Source organism: Protopterus annectens, chromosome 4.part0, assembly GCF_019279795.1.
Source record: "Protopterus annectens isolate FY-2018-M chromosome 4.part0, PAN1.0, whole genome shotgun sequence".
NCBI classification, from domain to species: Eukaryota; Metazoa; Chordata; order Ceratodontiformes; family Protopteridae; genus Protopterus; species Protopterus annectens.
In genome coordinates, this window is record NC_056733.1 from 425,428,799 (window position 1) to 425,449,213 (window position 20,415).

The following is a 20,415-nucleotide window of genomic DNA, read 5'->3' on the forward strand; positions in this document are numbered from 1 at the left end:
AGCATTTATCCTTTAGCCAATGTAAACTATGTCTCCTCTGCATCTGTTAAGTGTACAATACCACTTGTCTGCAACATCTTGACTAAACACTTCTTAGAACTTATTTGCCTCTACTTTCACCTTTTCCTAATATTTAGTTTGAGATTATCTCACCTAATTTCCCAATGTCAAGTCTTAATCAGATCTTCCAACATTTTTCCTTAGCTTCATCTATCCAACTGACGAATTCCTTACTCCACATCAAACATGTTGGGAAATGCCAGTGTTTCTCCAGCATCTAAATGTTCCATTTTTTTTATTTCTACATATCTTAGAGCATGGTCCAGTACCAAAATGCTCTTTTATACTATTGAGGAACTATTTAAAATACAGCGCTATAGCATTTAAAGGCATGTAAAGGGATATTAGTGAGTTAATAAGGCCCTTTGCATATATTTTATATTGTTATATACATATATTTATAAAGTACTCATTTATTTATATATATATATATATATATATATATATATATACGATAAATTTTATTAATATGATTTCTATATATTATTAGTGATTGCCAACACATCCGTTGTAGATGTTATGTTTTTCATACCAGCTTATATTAATTATAGAAAAATTTTATATACGTTATATATTTTATATTTGCGCATATTTGATGTATTTTTCATGTATAAGTTTTAAAAATTTTAAGTTTTAGCGTAACTGTATTTTAAATACGTGAAGTAAATGCTGTATTTTAAATAGTTCCTCAATAGTAGTAATTGAATTAATTCACATAGGATATGACATCAGAATGAAGGGGAATGGAACTTGTATATAATGAAAATACTTGTGGTTTAATGTTATTGGCCTGAGGAAGCCTATGGGTGAAAGCGCTAGCCTATTTTGTCGATGTTAATAAAGCCTTTAAACTTGAAGTCGTTTTTTTCCTGCATGGATTTATCTTGTGGATTTTACTGGTGAAGTGAACACTGCCTAAAAAGTTTTTTGTGAACCAGAGGGAAGTCCCACAGTTATGAAGAGCGGAATAGCGTTTTGGTGAAATATTGGTGTTGAGACTATATTATAGAACCACGAAGAGCTGAAAAGCGTTTTGGTGAAATATAGGTATTGAGACTATACTACAGAGGTATACAAATATATGAAAAAACTTGTAATCTGCCTTTGTGCCCTCCCGTTTTTTGTATTTGGACTTTCATTATATTTATATAGGGAGTGGTTTTCGCAGTGTGGTGATTTTGTATTTTTGTGCATATAAATATATATGTGTGTGTGTGTGTATATATATATATATATATATATATATATATATATATATATATATATATATACACACACACACATATATGGATTACCTTCAGTTGGTTGACTTACCACCAGACTGAAACTCGTATGATCGAGACTAAAACACTGGAATGCTTTAAAATATGAAACTTCATAGTACTGAAACTTGGAAATCTGAAATACCTACTGCGCATGTCATAAAGCACTCTTATGACTGTAGACCGAGCAGCAGTCATAAGACCACATTCTACATTCAAAATGAGCAAAAAAAAAAAAAAAACAAAAATCTAACTTCATCAACGGTTTTGCAGGGGGACAAACCCCTGCTAATTAAACATACCAACTCAGAGATCGCACTACGGATCCCTTAATGTCACCATAAGGCTTTCACTTCACTATTGTAACATGAAGATAAAGGTTTATTTCTAAACTTGAAAAAAGAAAAACTTTAGCTTGCTTGAACATTTCCAAATCTAACATGTCTAAAATGGGACCTTGTTTTATTTTAAACATTTAACTACTCTCTACCCCTGTGTTCTACAGATATTCATGGCTTTATGCATATCTTTATGTACATCTTTCTTAATTTCTGCCCCTTTATACTGCACACAAAATCAGAACCATTAACAAAAATATATTATAGTAAGAATTTAACCAGTATTTGTAATTATCTTGTGTTAGTCATAATTTTTAAAGCTATTCTTTACTTGTTGCATTTGTTTAAAATCACAGTTGCCAATGTCTGGAACCTCAAGTTACACATGAAGACTTCAACTCTCCATGACTAAATCCCGTTCATACAGTTCATTGATGTCTCAAATTCATTGTTTCATTCACTTTTTAAGAGTGGGTCTGCATCCCCTTGACTTCTTACAATCCTCATGGAAAGATCAGAAAAGACTTTGAAGATGCCCCTTCCAGCAATCCCTTCCATTTATTTGTAATGTTCCCTTGCTACTGTTTCTCAGCTTCCACCATCTCAGAGGTCCAAGAAGGCCAACGCAGTGCCCATATCTGCTTTTATAACTAGGAGATAGAAGCTCCACAGAGATGTGGGGTACAGAAATTTAAATCTTAACTACACTTCTCTACATTTTCCTAAATGAGTTGAATGCAGTTCTTTTACATCTTGATTGTATCATTATCCGTAAATACCCAAGTTTCTCCTACCCGTACGGAAGTTCCTTTTCTCCACAACTTATGAAAGCATCACCCCTTTTTGTGCATTTGTCTGCCAATTAAACACTATAGGTCTTGCTTGCTTTCTAGTGGACCTAAGCAGAATATTTACACTACATGGACTTTCTACTTTTTCTTCTGGTGGCATTCCAGTCTACTATCTTATGCATTTCTGCATAATCCCTTACAGTATTCTTCCCTGCACTTTCTCAGGAAACACCTTGAATCTGAGATTTTCTCCTTGGGATCTATCTTCCAGTTCTATATATTTCTAAATCAGCTCCTAAAATTTAATTTCTTTTTCAGTAATTCTCCCCATGTTCTGATGTGTTCTGGTCAGGATACAGTCTGCAGTAAGACTGAGGGATACACCCCCCAAGTTGGTGGTTGTTGGTGATGCACCTGCCATAGGCTCCTCCTCATACATATAAGTACAAGAAAAAAGTGAATTCAAGTCTAATACTCAAGTGATGGTACAACATGTAGGAAACACAAAACTATCTTACAGCCAGACAGGTAAGAATGTTTTCTGTCATCTGCTGTCTTGACTTATTGACAATGCTCTGGCATACAAATTGGGCTGTCAGACCAATCTTCCACTTGTTCCAATTTGGCCACTGCTACCTATTGCAACCCTGTGAATAGCTGAGTAGGCCAAGAGATTCCTCTCTCCTGCATCTTCAAAGGGCTAAGTTTAAATGCTGGCACTTGTATCATCCTCCTCCTCTTACAAACAATGCCCATGAGAGTCATGGGCTCATGATTTGGTGGCCATGCAAACCTTTAATGGTTAAACTTGAAATCATCAAAGTTGGGAAATGTTACAAAACAAGTGGCACATCATGCTCTGAATTATACAAGTCTTGGTATTTCGGCTTTTCCCGGTTAGGAATCGCCACAGTGGAACTCTGGTCCACTAATGATTGGCAGTGGGTTTTTATGGTGCTGAGTTGAAAGCCCGACACTCAAACTTCAAAGAAGGCACACCCATTCACGCACGCACCTACCTGCATGTCTTTCAAATGTCACTCGACCGTGGGGAGGACATGCAGATTCCACACACAAGGCACTCCAGCGAGAATTGAATGGGAAAATATCATGCTGTGAGGCGACAACACTAATCGCTGCACCACCGCGGCCTAACAATGGGGTCCTTGGTGGACTTTGGTATGCTCCCCAAAAGCAGCATGTGACACCAGAATGTGCACTAGCAGAAGACATACACATTCCCAAAAATGGGATCTATGAAGAAAAATGCCTGAATTCAGAAAGGAAGGCTATTCCCACTCACAGACTCACAAAGACATTCCATTCCTTTAGATTAACAGTTCACTCTCAAGTATGCTTAGCATATTCCATTTAGTTATGGATAGAAAAATTCCAATCGCACAGAAAAACAATTTTTTTCAGCAACTGTAACATTTATCACCTTTAGGTTTCCAAACAGAAATGGCTGCCTACCTTCTTCTTTATACAAGTTTCATTACTTAAGTACAGCACACATTAATATCTATCCTGAAGATTTAAAGATTTACCTGAGTAGGAAGTCATGCTTCTGCAATGTGTTGCTTGCATTGGGAAAGACATCCAGAAAAGCAAATAGTGTAGTAGACGTGTCACACAGGTAAAACAGCATGTCCTGCAGTTCCTAAAAGAAACAAACGAGCATATGAGTTAACTGAGGTATAACTATACTGAACGATAAACGAGCAGGTGATACTGGGACTTGTCAATATACTACTGTACCGTACAACCTGTTACCTGCTATTCTAAAGAGACTACAGAAATGTTTTCACTTAGCTTCTGTCCATATTTGCTTGGTTTCATACATGCAAAATTCAAGAGTCGTGCTGTAACAACTACTCAGAGACTGCTAAGCGCTACATCTGGCACCCCTGCAGCTGTGCTTCTACATCCAGCTCTTAAACTTCAGCCATCAGTTCCAGGCACCCTTGAACTAATTTATCAAAATAGTTTATCAGGATGTTACTGTTTGCTACAGAAAGGTGTCCACAACCCCAACACCTTCTAAGTGCAACAGAACTTTCTTGATTCACTGTTAAATCATCCTTGTTCTAGCCAAAAGAATTATGTCTTCTTTCTCATATGTTCCTTTTGAATTCAACCCTTCTTATATAGTCACTGAAGCTAAAGTAAATTTGTATTTTATTCTCCTCTCATGTCTCATCCATGGTGTACATACCTGTTAGTTCTGAATCTTCTAATACTCTTTTCCACTTAAGTATTTTGGTATCACACTATTTATTGTTCATAACACTGGTTTGTCTGACTTTATATCGGTATCAGAACTGTATGGTTTCCTCCAGATGGAGAACAGTACAGTTGTGTAAACAGCTAGTTGAACAGATCACTGCTGCCAGAGTGTAAAGCTATATGGGATGTATCCTGCTAAGGACATTTGGCCAGTATAGTAAAGCTTTTGGGCAATACTCCCACACACCATATATCTGTTAAAGCATGAGCATGTGCTGGTATAATCAGAATGTATAGGTGCTGAAATTTCAGAGTTTTCTTGCTTCAGAAAAAAGGGAGGCTTCAACCAAAAGATACGTCGCACCCTGGAATATCAAGTAATCTCACCTTACATCATGTCAAAAACAAAGGAACCAAGGTGATGGGATGGAAGGAGGGTGTTAGTCCTACAACAACGATCAATTCAATTATCTACATTTATGGTGTATTTACTTATGCAACTGTACTCCTTTAATCACTACATCACTGTAGCAGTACCATAAAGCTACGTGGGATGACTGCCACAGCTTAGAAAGACTGGCGGAAGCAGGAAGAGAGTCCAGAAGATCTTGGAGAACAGACCTACCAAATCCTGTTCTGGCTATAGAAAAGACTTCGATTCTGTAGTGCTCAGTGAAAGTGTGCAGAAAGGACCAAGTTGCTGCCTCAAGAAAAGCTACAGTTTACCCCTTTCCAAAAGGTCCCAGATGTGGCCAGTGCTCTAATGGAGTGTGTGCCCTGACATTCTGAGAGGTGCTTTTTACACGGTGAGTATAAAAACTGGATAAAATGAGATAACCATCTGGATATTGCTGATGTGGAAATTGATTGCTCTTTTTTCTTACCTTAGGATGTAATAGTCTGGCCATCTGACATCTTTTATCTTGTCTCGGTATTACCTAAGATGTCTGTAGATGTCCAGGGATTGCAGAATTCATTCTCTTCTGTTCTTAGATTGGAAGAAGAATACAGGGAGGTGAATAGAATGATTTAAAGTAAACTCAGAAATAACCTTAGGCTTTAATGAAGGACTGGTCCTAAGAATCACTCTCCCTATCTCAATAACTCAATTCAAAGGCCCATAAGGCAAACCTTTATGCATTACAATATCCTGATCACAGATGACTCCATAGTGAGACACTCTGATGCACCAATCACCAGACTGTGCAAGGATGAAGGTCACAGTCAGTTGCCTATCAGATATCAGTATTCACCACATCATATGACATCAGCACTGAAGTCCTTGCACCACAAATACAAGCATAAAACAGTGATAGTACATGCAGATGTAAATGACGGGGGAAATACTTTAATGAACTATATAAAGACAGACCTGATGATGCTCTCAGAATGTGTCCAAGACAGGTATGAACCTGGCCTTGAGCAACATTCTACCACTACCAAGAATAATGATGCAATGCAAACAAAAGACTACTAACTTCAACAACTGGCTTAGCTTCTAGTGTTATTCTACGGGGTATAATACATGTCAGACTAGGAAGAGACGGTAGATGGTACAAATTGGTTTGTCAGGGATGGCCTGCACCTATCCCCCCTGGATTTTTTTGTTATTGGCTGAATCATTGTCCATCTCCATAGCACCTTTTTTAGGTAATGTCAGTCTTCTAAAGCTTACAATGCAACAAAACAGAATCTAGATAACAAAGGTGTGGTTGTTCAATGCTAGGAGCCTTAACAAGAAAACTCCACTCCTTACAAACTCTCCTTACCCTGGAAAAAATGGATATATGTACTGTCACGGAGACCTCATTCAAGACCAATGACAGCACTCCAGCAGTGCAGGCTTTCAATGCCTACCACATATTCAGGCCCACCTAAACACTAAAAGAGGTGATATCTCTATATTCTTAAAAGAAATTCAACTCCATACTTTTTAGAAAAAGATAATGACCTGGAACTCCTCCACATCCACCTTACTATTACCAAAGCTCCTCAGCATTTCATTGCTAACCTTAGGACCCCCTGTATGTCTCCCACAGTCTATACCTCCTACCAAACCAGTTTGAAGTCCTATGCATTAAGCAAAATCCCATTCTACCGGGAGAATTCAACTACCTCTCCATTAATTGGCTGACTTACATATATATACCTAGACATTTTTTAATATCATTAATAGAAACTCTCTGGACCAGTTAGTCAGCACCCCAACCAAAGACCATAAAATCCTGGACTTTATATTTAGCAATATTGGCCAGTTTTGTTTCCCACCAACTGCCACTTTCTTCCTGGTCAAATTGGACCACAAATCAGTCACATTCAAGCAAGAAGCATCTTCCAAAACCTTGATATTCAGAGATTATGCAAAGGCTAGTCTACTAAAATGGAGTTATGACCTGACTAAATTCAAAAGCCCCTTCCACCGCAACATTTCCAATGCTTATGTGGAATCTTTACTGCCAAGTTCTAGGCAAGCATAAATAGCTAGAGAGATGGATTTGCCCCCTCAGAGTTAAATATATATATATATATATATATATATATATACAATGCGAAATTCAAAAATAGACCCCCCCCCCCCATGGTGGAATCCTCTAAGCAGAAGTCTCTAAAATTAGATTAAAAAAAATATATATATATTGCATGCAAAAATAAACCTAACTCTCAGGAAGCCAAAAATGCTCTTGCTATACCAAGCAATGAATACTGAATCCTGATCAAATCAACCAAAGCCAGATATCAGCTAAAAACAGCCACCCACGTGAAAGATAACCAGAAAGCCTTCTTTATTTTAGAAATCTCAGAAACAATGCCCAATACTACAGAGTACTAATAGTAAATGATATCACTTACTCAGACCCAGAAGACATAGATACTCTATCAGGCAAATTCAGCTCCAAATTCACCCTCCTCTCCTTTCAAATACTCTCAAATCAAATACCCACCATCTATCCCCCCCTCCACAAAAAATCTCCCAAGAACAAGTTCTCAAGGCACTATCTAAGGCCAAGAATTGTTGTTGTTCTTTCGGCTTTTCACGGTTAGGAGTCGCAACAGCGGAACTCTTGTCCGCTAATGATTGGCAGTAGATTTTTATGGTGCTGAGGTGCCAGCCCGACACCCAAGCTTCAACGAAGGCACGCCCATTCATGCATGACTTTCGAATGCCACTCGACCACGGGGAGGACATGCAGACTCCACACAGAATGGATAACATTCCAGGCTGCCTACTGGCTAGCTTGAAACACATACTGTTAGACCTCCTACAAAGGCTATTCAACATTAGCCTCAAAACAGGCTTTGCGCTGGATGAAAGGAGGACAGCAACAGTCATTCCCTTGCTCACAGGTGGGGCTACAACAGATCTGGTTGATTACAGACCCTTAAGTTTGACCAGCCTCATATGCAAGGCCATGGAAACAATCATTAGGGATACAGATAATCTAAAGACTCGCAACTCAACCTAGTTTGCATTTGTGAAAGGCACTTTGACAACTTAACCTGGTTTTCTTCTTTAAAAAAGTCACTGGGGCAATGGGTGAACGCAAATCAATGTACACTGCCAATCTGGGCCTTGCAAAGGCATACACAGATTTATAGGAGGTTACTAGGCTAGCGGCCCTAGAGCTCTTACAAGCTTAGCCATGTTAATCCTGAGATGCCATAATTGTCTTTGGTTAGACAGACGTAATTCACAGAGCGTATCTATGATAAACACCGACTACCCCTGTCCATGAGGTTCATGGATGTCACCCCCCAGGGTGAATTTGTGGTCCCCCATCTATTTGTCCAGGTTGTGCTTGAATAGGGTCAATGAGGAGCTCTGCTTCATGTGAACTGGAAGTTTATTCCATAGTAGCGTCAATCTCTAGGACATATAGCTGTCTGTGCAGCGTGTTCTGGTACTGTCACAGGCTAGGTTTAGATCCCTACAGTGAGTGCATCTGATATTCCATACATAGGCATCAATGATAAACTCTCCCAGTTAAATGCTAACCCCTTTGTAATTTGCCGGGCAGCAAACTGTTTCACAAATAGAACACAGGAAGTAAGGGTGGGCAGCTCTACCTCTTCCAAATGATCGGTCACTAGTGGTGTGCTTCATGGTTCAGTCCTTGGGCCACCTTATTTGGCATTTACTGCTCGAAAGAAAAAAACAAGGTTATGGGATTGGGGCTCATCAAGTCTGCAGATGACTGCAAACTTGTTGCCATCATAAACTCCCCAGAAGACACCCTAATACTAATAAAAAAAAGGGCTTGTCACAACAAATAGTGCCAAAACCATGGACTAAAACTAAACACCAAGAAATGCATAACTGTATCCTGCAGCAAGCATGACTTCCTTTGTAACTATCACATTGACAACACCCCCTTCCCCAAAAATTGACTGCATAATTGGAGATCTGAGAACCTATGTTGACAATGCCCTGTCCTTTACTAATAAATATACACTTTTGTAAGGAAGGGCTTTTTCACTGCACAGCTTACATCAAACAGTATGGCATCCAGACCTAGGAACTTAAATGCTCCTCTGAAAACGGAACTCTTTTGACTAATCATTGAGTATAATGCCCATTTTGGTATGTTCCTGTCAACACACTTGTCACAGCTGAAATGACTGCAATGTTTTCTTACAGAAAAAAAAAAACTTGCAAGGGCCTAAATCATAAAGACTACGCAGACCACCTCTAAGCTTCGTCTCTCTTTTTTTGGTATCATACAGACTAATAAGATGCGATCTCTGCCTCATGTATACAGTCTCAACAGACCCTTTCTATCAGACCTATTAAACATTCTGAAGTACAATGGTATCAGAAACACCTGCTCAAGAGATCTCAAGAACATGTTGGAGGCTTTGGTATGTACTACAGACAATTCTACTTCTGTTGAAACAGCTCCCCTCAATTCTCTTACTGTATTCAAAAGTAGCCAGGACAAATGGATGGGTTATCACAAATTCACCCTGGTTTAGCTCCAATGGCCTTGATGGATAGGGGAGACATGCAAGTACACAACATATACTTGTGCGGACCATCTTTGGAGATTGATTTGTAAACTATAAGGGCTCATAATCACAGTCGGAATGCAGGAATAGGCTTCTTGAAATCATCACAGACCAAAAGCTTGGAATTACCTATGAACATATCAGGGCCTTCATTTCCTTAAAGTTTTGTGTGTTTTTTCCTGAAGTGGGGATCCCAAATCTCGAACTTTGATCCCTTGGAAACTGCTCCACAATTAAAGTCTGAGGTGTTTGTGGTGACAGACTTGGAATGAGGGGGAAAAAGGAGATCATCTTGATTTAGCTGAACCTGAGTGGCCCACCAGAGAAGTTAATTTTTGATAATGTTCTGTAAAAGGAAGGGATAGGGGAATGCTCATGTTAGGACCAGACAGATGGGAAGAACCACTGAATCTTCCTCATGTGAAGACTGGCTAGAGGAACTGAGAGGATACATGATGCCATATGACTTATAATTCTGAGGAAAACCTGGCTACAAAAATGAACTGCTGAGGCGGATTAAAAAAATAAATGAAGGTAGCAGACAGACTTTTTCTGGAGGGAGGTAAATTATGATAGAGGTGTGTCCAAACAGCATTCTATAAAGGTGAACATGTGAGACTGAAGTAAGGAATATTTCTCAAAGTTTAACTTGAATACTAGGTTTATGGGGAAAAAGGAGGGATGCCTGAGTGCCTTGGATGGAACCTGCTACGATGTAGAAATCATCCAGGTAAGGGTAAATGTGGATTTCTTAAAATCTGCAGAAAGCAAGGACTGGTGCCAGGAATTTTATGAAAATGCTTGGGGCTGTAGAGAGAGACAAAATGCTAAGGATACAAACTGAAAATGCAAACCAGCCACAGAGAGTCATAAACACCTCTTGTGGACTTTTTGAATTGGTATGTTGTGATCTGCATCTTTGAGATTCAGGTTGACTAAGTAAAAGTAGGGTGGAAGAAGAGGAAAAAGGGTCTGAAGAGTTAACATCTTGAACTTTGGTACAATGAGAAAGGAATTCAGAACTGAAAGATCCAATACTGCCTGCCAAGGTGCAAAAGAAGTTTTGTTGGTACAAGGAACATTTCTTAAGTGAAAACCCTTTCTCACTGGGAAAGGAGAACCAGTTCTGTTACACCTTAAGGCAATATGTCTGTTAGAAACGGATGGAACAAACTTTTTTTTTTTGTCGAAGCAGGATTCCTACTTGAAAGGAAAGGCAAGTCCTTTGTAATTTGCTGTCATTTGGAATTACTTTTAGCACCCAAAATTCTGGTATTTGCTTCCAAATTTGCTAGGAAAGACAGAAATTGCCTGCTACTTTGGAAAGATAGTTAGGATACGGGGTAAAGGACAGGAAAGAGGTCTACAGGTAGTCATGCACTCTTTTTATGCTGGGAAGGCCCCTGGGGTTCATTTTTTTTATTTATTTTTGAACTACCTTGCCATTTCTTTTTATACTGTTGCTCATTGGACTTCTGTTGACTTGGTTTGAAAGGTTTTCTGAAGAAAGGTCCAGATCTTAAAGGATAACTCCTCTGGTACTCGGGGACCTCCGTGCCCTAATCTTTTCAGGACCTCTGCTGAAGAACTTCCAAATAGAAACTGTTTTTTCTAATTGGGCATTCAAAATCTGGGATTTGACATCCTTATGGCAACTCTGGTGCCTGAACAAGGTATGCCTGCAAATCACAGAACATTTGGCGGTAACCCTTGACAACTGCTTTATAAACACATTTTACTGAATGCTTTGGGACTTGTGAAGCAGGAAAAAAAAAAACAAGTGTGATGAGGTAATTTGAGTTTCTGAAGCAGGAAGGTAAAATAAAAAAATAAACGAGAGCAGATACTTCACCATTTGGGTCTGGCAGTTGACTGCCCTTAGAGCAAGAGTGAGAGAAGCATACACTTTCCCCCTATACCTGTCTAATATCCTACTATTCTTCTCATCGTGAAAAGGATTAGACCCATGACCTCTATCTACAGTAATCATATGTTCAGCTAAAGGATTCATACAGAGGTTTTCATTTGAATCGGGTACCTTACACATCCTATTAGGCTTCTTAGGAGCAAGAAGCTGAGAATCTGGAGAAGCATAAGCTGAATTAAAGGCACCCTCAAATGCTTTAAATACAGAGGTAAAGGCAGGGGAGTTGGGGAAATCCAGATTTAAAGGGTCAAACTATCTTTTCTGTTCCTCTGAGGGTTTATGTTAATTTATCGAAATTTTATTTTGTTGAAATTCATATATAGTCAAGACCACATGATCGACAACTTAAAACATCGAAAACTAGTAAATGGAAACAGAACTGCATGTAGGTCGCAGTACAAGAGGGGATCGGGGAATGTACCATTTTCCCCACTGTAGTGTGATCTCACAGTTACTATATAAAATTAGCAAGGTGTGTGGGGGATGGCCGTCCCACAGAAACTTCATTTCTGTTTTTAGTTTTTGATATTTTAAGCTGTTGATCATGTGGTCTCGATACTATGAATTTCAGCAAAGTAAATTTACAATAAACTGACACAAACCCAACTCTGAAATCCCCCTTCCCTTCCACTGAAAGAATTATTTTGTTTTATTAATTGCATTAGAAAATTATACTAATTCATTAGGTGTGTCGGGCAATACATTCTCCTCTGACTTAGACTTGTAAGGAACTAGTAAAGAGAGTCTCAGTATAAGATGATACTCCTCTTTAGAGGATGAAAGGGACTGCGTCATCCTTGAATCTGAAAACACAGACGCCAGAGACTGCAAAGCTCCACAGAGACCCTAGATAAAGTTATAAATGTCCTTTTAAGAACCTTCAAAATGGAAGGAGTTGAAGCAAGGGAAAGATGTTTAATTTTTTTTTTTTTCTTGAAAGTCTCAACCCTAAAAGTCTTGGAGAATTCAGACATCCAGACCTCCATGAAACAGCCTGCTACCTCTTCTTCTGTCCATACTTAAGGAACACAGTCAACAGCCTCAGTCAGAACAAAATGGGGTTCTCCCTTCTTGGCTGACACCTGATGTCTAGGTTGACTGGATGTGCTGGCATTCTAGCCCTTAGTGGCTTCCCATAGAGCCTCCCAGAGGGGCCAGGAAAACTGGACTGATGGTCTGAGGGTTCCAAGACTAACACAGAAGAGCCACCAGTCACAGAGCACTGAAAAAGTTGGATGAATGTTTCTCTTCAACCTCTCTTTAGAAATGTTTTCTTCATTAACTGAAGGAGGACATCCAAGGATGATTAACTGGTAAACATGGACACTTATGATTTTCTAAGGCCAGTAAGCCTATTATGCATAGTTATTGGTGTGAAAGACAAACAAATATTACAGGAATGTATGTCCTGACTTTCTCCAAGGCAGAAAACATAGGCTGTGTGGGAGTCCTTGTACACTATCTACTTACCAGTCATGCATCTTTCCCTCTCTCAAAGACATAACACTCAATTACAATAAACATAAGTGAAAAAAGTACGACTAGCCACCAATGGAGTACTTCTCTTCCCACAAAACTTAATGTGCAAGCTGACTGCAGACAATGACGACTTTGAGGAGATGCGACATCTGACTAAATGCTTCAACAGCAAAAGTTCAGAATTGTTGGTGCCCATACATCCTACTTATACCTACACATGCTCTTGCTTTAGCGGATGCATGGTGTACAAGGAAGGCAACCAAAAGTTTAGTACCTAGGCTGAATGTACACAACTTTATGATACTGCAACACTGACCTAATGAGGAACGTTAATTATCCTTTTAAATCCACTCAGCTGACTAACTATGCAGCCAGCCATTCTGTTGGTGTTCAGCACCGTTTTTCATATATTACACTGCATGAGTCAGCTTAGGGGCAGAATTTTCCCCAGACCCTTTTCTTATATACATTAACCTCAGGGCCACATCTCAGCAACTATTCACCACTGTATTCCCTACAACATTGTCTTGTCCTTGAACTTTTGCATTAAACTACATCTGCCACTGTCTGCCATCCCTGCTAGTTAAACCAGGCATTTCAGAGGCTAATCTTCCTATATTTCTCTCTTGGCATCATCACACAAGACAAGGTTATTATGAACAATTGTAGTCAAATTAATACTGACTACACACAGACACACACACACACACACACACACACACACACACACACACACACACACAGTATCAGGCCAAACAGCTACAAGGCAACAAGTTAAGGCAGACATTTTAGTTCTAATGTATATTCTTATTCTTTTAATCTACTGGAGACTGACACCTTTCCATCTCTCTTACATTCATATTTGATTCAGCTTTTGCATTTGTCTTGCACAGTTATGTAAATATTTCATATCCAGGGTTATCTGATATTCCCACAAATTAATACAGTAAAAGTTTCCCCATCACAATTCCAAAGTTAACTACAAAAATTTTGAAGAAACTGCTTCCTGCCAGAAACAAAAATAAGAACATGCATGACAATTTCCTGATCTGCTCAATGACATGGCATAGACTAGCAATAAGCTACAGATGCACAGCTTTTAACTTTTTTGCTGAAGTATCAAGAAAAAAAAAATAAGTGACAAGGACCCAAATGGACAATTTTTAAATATTACTCCAACTCACACAAAGTTAACATAACTTTTACTCCACTTCATTTGGAAAGTTAACATCAACTTTTGCATCAACATGCATTTTCTAAATAAGTATAAAACTTCTGTTTCTGGCAGTACTTACTGTAAACCTCAAACATTTGCCAGAAAATCAATTTTTTTACAGGAGACGGTGCAAAAATATTGGGCAAAATCAGGGACAGTTGACAGCTATGTGCACGTGTTAAAGTGAGAAGCGTGAAAGCCTGCCCTTTGGTATCTGCCCTTGCTGTGCTATCCACTACTTAACATTATGAGGTTAACTATCCTATACTTCCAATTGTAGCAAAATAAATGTCACCACCTGCTTCTTAACACTACTAACTCCTGTCTGCCATGGTTCTACTAAGAAGGGCATATGAAAAGAATTTGATAGTTATTTGTTTAAAAGACAATCATTCAAAGGGATATCACCAAAAGTTACTTTAAGAGATACCTCAACTTTGCAACTTTCTCTACCGCAGTGCAACCATGGCAAATACAACTTTGTAAGTGTACTGTGGGATGTCCCCTGCCACCCCCCCAACCCAGCAACAAAACATTTGCTCTGGGTTTTGATTATGGTGGTTTTTGGTGATCATTTTTCAAACTGTTGTTAATTGAGGTAATGTTATTTGATCTATCATCATGTATTAACAGTACCTTGTGCAGCTCAGGTTTCATTTCTAGCACACTACCAATGCTTGCCTACTTACAAGTCAATGGCTTGCAGCACTGACAGCATCATTTTAATTTTTGTTGGTTCTGGCATCACAGACAAGACCACCTGTGCATACAGGAAACATATATCCAAGGTCTGCCTACCGACAGGAATTAATCTTGCAAGAAAAGCCCAGTGGAAATACCATGGCTGTTTAATAAGGAATATTCAGTCAATTTAAAAAGAAATCACTTCAGTTACAAAACCAGGATATTTAATGAACTGCATGCAAGTCATGACAGAAATGGGAGAAAAAGCTGTAAAATGGGACTGTTCTGCCAAATCAGGATGGCTGACAACTATAAGCCATTCAAAAAACATTAAACTGCACTATCTGTTAAGTCAGCTATCTTAAGGATATAAAGCAGTCAATTAAATGTTTGGAAAAAATTTGTACAGATAAAATTACTTTTTTTTATGAGCTCCTTCATAGTCAAGGTAAAGTATGAGTAAAGTGTTTTCTTAAATACTGCTGAACACCTAATTTTGGTAAGACACTGGTCCCCAGATATGTCATACAAAGTTTCTGAACAATAAGTCAGCAAAGAAGTTACATGGCAGATAAGGGCACTAGGCTCACACAGTTAGCTTTTCCTACTTAATGGATAAAGTTTGATATCGTACTTAAAATGTTTTTTTTCCACCTCTAATAAAAGCTGTCTTATGTCTCTCCTTTGTATTTTTTATTTTTAAACCTACTGTCTTCTTCAATAAGGCTGCTTTAGTCCTCCATTACCTATTACGCTTGGTGAAGGGGGGCTTTCTTGCATTATCACAAACAGTACATGCCTCTCTTTTATAATTTTTTTGAGAAAATGGAACTCTCACTTGGATTCTGGTTTTCAATGAGGTACGTAAAAGTTTCTATGATACACCATGTACTGCCTTCTTTTCTTAAAGGATGTCCAAGGATGCAAACATTAAACTGAAGTTTCTCTCCTCCTATTTATTGCTCCTGGTAAACACGTTGAAGCTTTTTTTTGTTTGTTTTACACCACAACATGGTGCAAAGAAGGACTTCATAATTGCAAACAATACTCTAGATAACATCTCAAGAACCATTTATAATGAAGGACAGCAACATCTTGTTTCCAAGTGGTAATGCCTCTTTCTGTGCACTCCAGTGGAGAAAAATCAATAACATCTGAAATAATGAAACATGACTTAGCGATGTAAAAGAAAAAATACTTAAAACTGACTGGAGTTAGTCATACATCGTAGCTGATAAGCCACACACAGTAGCTACAAAGGAGAAAATGCATAGTTTTGGAGGGTAGAATTAGCATACCTTCCTTACTAGAATTTTAAGAACTAGCAAAATTTCAACATTAACACACAAGTGTTCAAGATTGATTGTTGTGAAAAATAACATTTAAAATTATATTTTTAGCACTAATAAGGATGGTTGGTGAAGAGTGATATCAGTTGAAAGCTGGCATGGAGAAAAGATCAACCTGTATTAGGTGGTGCTAAGCAGGAGGTTCCTTTTTGAGACAGGCTGAAAGTTTTGCTCAAAGCTCAGAAAGTTTCACTGTTCCTGATATCTGCGAGAAGGATTTGGATTAAAGAACACAAAATACAAGGTCTAAGGAGGCTAAGCAGTTCATTGGCTCTTTGGAGTGACATGAGAATCCAAAGAAGCATGGAGTAACTTTGATTGAATTCTCAAAGACGTTGAGAACAGATATTTTTAAATCTATGCACGAGATTATCACTTTATATTACTGATAGACAATTAACCTGAGAAAACAAGGTGCCATAGTGCTCATATTTGGGGAAAAGTAAGATCAATCTGCAGATTCACTCAGAGATTACCTGCAACATGTTACGTTCAAGGTGCCATAGTGCTCATATTTGGGGAAAAGTAAGATCAATCTGCAGATTCACTCAGAGATTATCTGCAACATGTTACGTTCTTGAAGACAGCATAGACAAACAGAGGAAGACTGTTATTCGAGTTGTGCCTAAAGAACACCTTTACAAATGAGTACTCATGTCTCAAGAGCAAAGAATGTAGACATTTTGCAGCCGCTTAAAATGTCTGGTTTCTTTTATGTTTTAGGTAGCTGAAAGCAGGTGCAGACACAGTGGGGTCAAGGAAAGTTCTTATGCCCTTAAAACAAGAGACCAAACTCTATAAGGTTATCATTGTATGAGAGCAACTTTGTAGGTCTTTGGGAAGAGTTAAGCCTAGCATGAATAAGAAATAGCACACCTTTAGTTTTATTCCAATTAAGAATAAGCTTGGTTGCAGTCAAGCCCACTGGTATCGCCAGTTCTCTCACTTCTCCAATACATTTAGGGTAAATTCCTTAAGGCGCAAATGCTCTATCCACCTTTGGATTTCAGAATTCTTTCATAACTTATTTGTTAAAGGGGTTAGAAACAACTTTATTCTGAGTACATATAACAAAATTAGTTTATATTCCTTTATGAATGCAGCCTTTAGCAGGATGTTTTTTTCTGTTTGAGAGGTTGCTCAAACAGCATTTGAGTGCATTGTAAGTACTGTAGAAGATACAAAATCTTAATGCCTGATTTTTTTTTTTTTTTGCAAAAAGTTGTGAGAGATTGCTTCTAATAATTTTACATTACATATTTGGGTTATGCATCTTCAGCCATCAGCTATCTCGCTTCATCAGTGTTTCCAATGCTAATTGCATCTTTTATTAGTGTGTACATGTATTCCTCCACAGAACTGGAGGACAGTGTTCCCACTGTCTTATTTCCCAATCTATATTTGTTTACATTCCCTCTAAGACTTCTGGCCTTCATTCGGCACTTCTGTTTATGTCTGCTTTAGTCTTGGTTTCCTAATCAGTACTTGTTTACATTCTCTCTCACACTTGTGGTCTTCCATTAACATTAATATGTGGAATGAATTATTTTTCTTTGCATTCCTCATCCAATATCTCTCTATCTCAAAACGTCAGTTATACAAGCTTCAGTACACTTGTCTTATATTATTTTTCATTAGTGGAAAGTAACTCATCTTAACTTTTGTAACCCAATCAATTAAGTATATAATATTGGGCCAAACAATATGCAAACATGGCTAAACTTTGCTGTTTCAATGCCTTATCTTTTGCTTATAGATAAAGTAAAATGTACTACAGCCTTTACTGCAGGTCTTTTCAAGCCTACATATTAATGACCAACTCTGTACTTCATTTACATATCTCTGAACCAATTTCTAGGAATCTGCCTGAAAAATAGTGCAGTTCTACCCAATGTAAATATTTGCTAAGCAAGCATAAATGCAAAAATCATAAAAAACTTGTCATACTATAACTATATTCAGAACCTTTTAATGGATATACTTCACTGCTATTCAGAAGCTTTAGATTGTACACACTCTCACCTAGGAAAAAATGACAACGCAGGGATGAAATATACTTTGTTCCTCTTGTAATATGTCTTCAGTACTTTTGCGGGTTCACACTTTACACACAATTTTAAAAAGCAGAAATATGTCAAGTAACACAAAGCAATCATTCAGCAAAACATTCCACTTGCTTCAGTGTTGCTATACTTTTACTGTTAAGTTTAACACCCAATTTTCAGCATAAGCTGAATGAAAATATTTGTTTTCATTTTTTCTTTCTTTTTTTTTTTGCCAGATGTTATTCCTTTTCAAAGGTCTTTTGGCAAATATTTTGTTACCTTTTGAATTTCTAGGAACCAGATGAATACTCACAACCGCATTCTGAAGACAGGTGCGTAATATAATGCCACCCACTTGTGTCCTAACTATTCAATCATAATGTGTCAAAATAATTTGAAAATTCAATTCAAAGAGACATTTTAAAGCAAGTTATTTATAACACAATTAGGGTAAAACAGGAGAGTGAAGCCCCTTGTCCACCTTATACAGTGCTAATCCTAACCTGACCCCTGCTACTTAACCCAGCGCTATACATTATGTTACTAAAAACTCTTTCCTAACAGTATCAATACCAAGACAATACTTGATCTTGGTTTTGTAGTTGTGGTATATGATGCAAGATATTTTTAGCTGGACAGAATTTTTAGTTATTTTGTGATTCAAAATTATGAATTTTCAATGTTTTTTGCTTTCAGTGTTTTTACAGATATTTTGAGTTTCAATATTTTGAATTTTATATATTTCATTACTTTATCCTTCAAAGAGAATGGTACTTAAGGAACAGCAAACACAGTGGGAGTGACAGGAGAAATATTATTTGCAATAATGAGATACATACTTGCATCAACAGTACAAATTGCAAATGTTACTGAAGAGCACACATTAGTAGGTTAGGTTGGTGGGGGAGAGGTCTAAGCTTTATAGAACTAAAGGAATAAGGCTAAGAAAAAAATAAGGATGCCGGAGGAGGGGGAGTTAGATGATATCACTCCAGTTATTTGAAACATATACAACTATTTACAGAACCAATCTGTATCTGAGTAAAAGTTGTTAAAGTTGAAGTAACATGGTTTCTAACCTTTTCTGTCAAAGAAATGACAATGGTAGCTTACCATGGTGTATTTTTAAGGAATTTATGAAAGTTATCTAGACGGTTAATAATGCACACTGGGGAAGTTTTGTTCCAGTTTAACGATGCCAGTTTTGGAAAAGATTTATATGCTATGGCCAGTGCATAGGGTGGGCAGGGTAGCTGACGGCAATCAATAATTCTGAGGGTAATTTTTTTAAATAAGAAACATCTTTATTAAATCTTCATATATGACAATCATTCATTTAAATAAATGAAAACAAACCAAATTGACATTATTTTAGTTGTAAACATTATAAAGCCCAAACCTTGTTGACATAACTGTAGTTGCAAACATTACACATCACTTATAAACTATCCAGTCATTGTCAGTCAAACATTGCGTAGCTCATTCAAATCCTGCCTTCTTTTAAACCTTGTTCCTCCTCTGCATGTATAGATCCCACAATTCCCATTGTTCCTATGTCATTTGCTCCTACCCTTTTCTAAAGATCCCAATTCAAATTATTTTATCTATGTTACTATACTCACTGCTTCTAGTAAGGTTGGTTTAGTTTTTTACTTCCATTTTCTAGTAATTGTTTTTTGGCAGCCACCATAATTAGACTAAGCAAGGTCTTACTATGTCTAGGCAATTCTGCTTCTGTATCATAGATAAAAAAAATCACTTTCTTATTTACACCAATTTGCTCACCCAGTATTTCCAAAGTCTGCCAACTCATTACATTCCCAGAAGATATGTTCCCAATTACCTCTTTTTTTTTCCCCCATCACACCTCCAACATTTGCTGTGTACATGAGAAAAAAATTCTTTGGAGTCTTCTTGGGATACAAAAATATCTATGTATACACTTCCAAGCAAGGAAACTAAATGTTATATAGATATATCCCCTATTGTTTCTTTATGAATTGCTTACCCAATTTCTTTTCCCAATACTTTCTA

At 37.7% G+C, this 20,415-nt stretch overlaps 1 protein-coding gene across 1 annotated transcript in view; it reads right to left on the reverse strand.

Moving 5' to 3' along the window:
- The window catches only part of ASCC2 (activating signal cointegrator 1 complex subunit 2), a 1,163,586-nt gene that overhangs the window by 711,895 nt on the left and 431,276 nt on the right, over window positions 1-20,415 (reverse strand). The window contains exon 7 of the mRNA XM_044069746.1: window positions 3,999-4,111. Coding sequence (XP_043925681.1) covers window positions 3,999-4,111 — 113 coding nt within the window. The remainder of the gene's footprint in view (window positions 1-3,998; window positions 4,112-20,415) is intronic.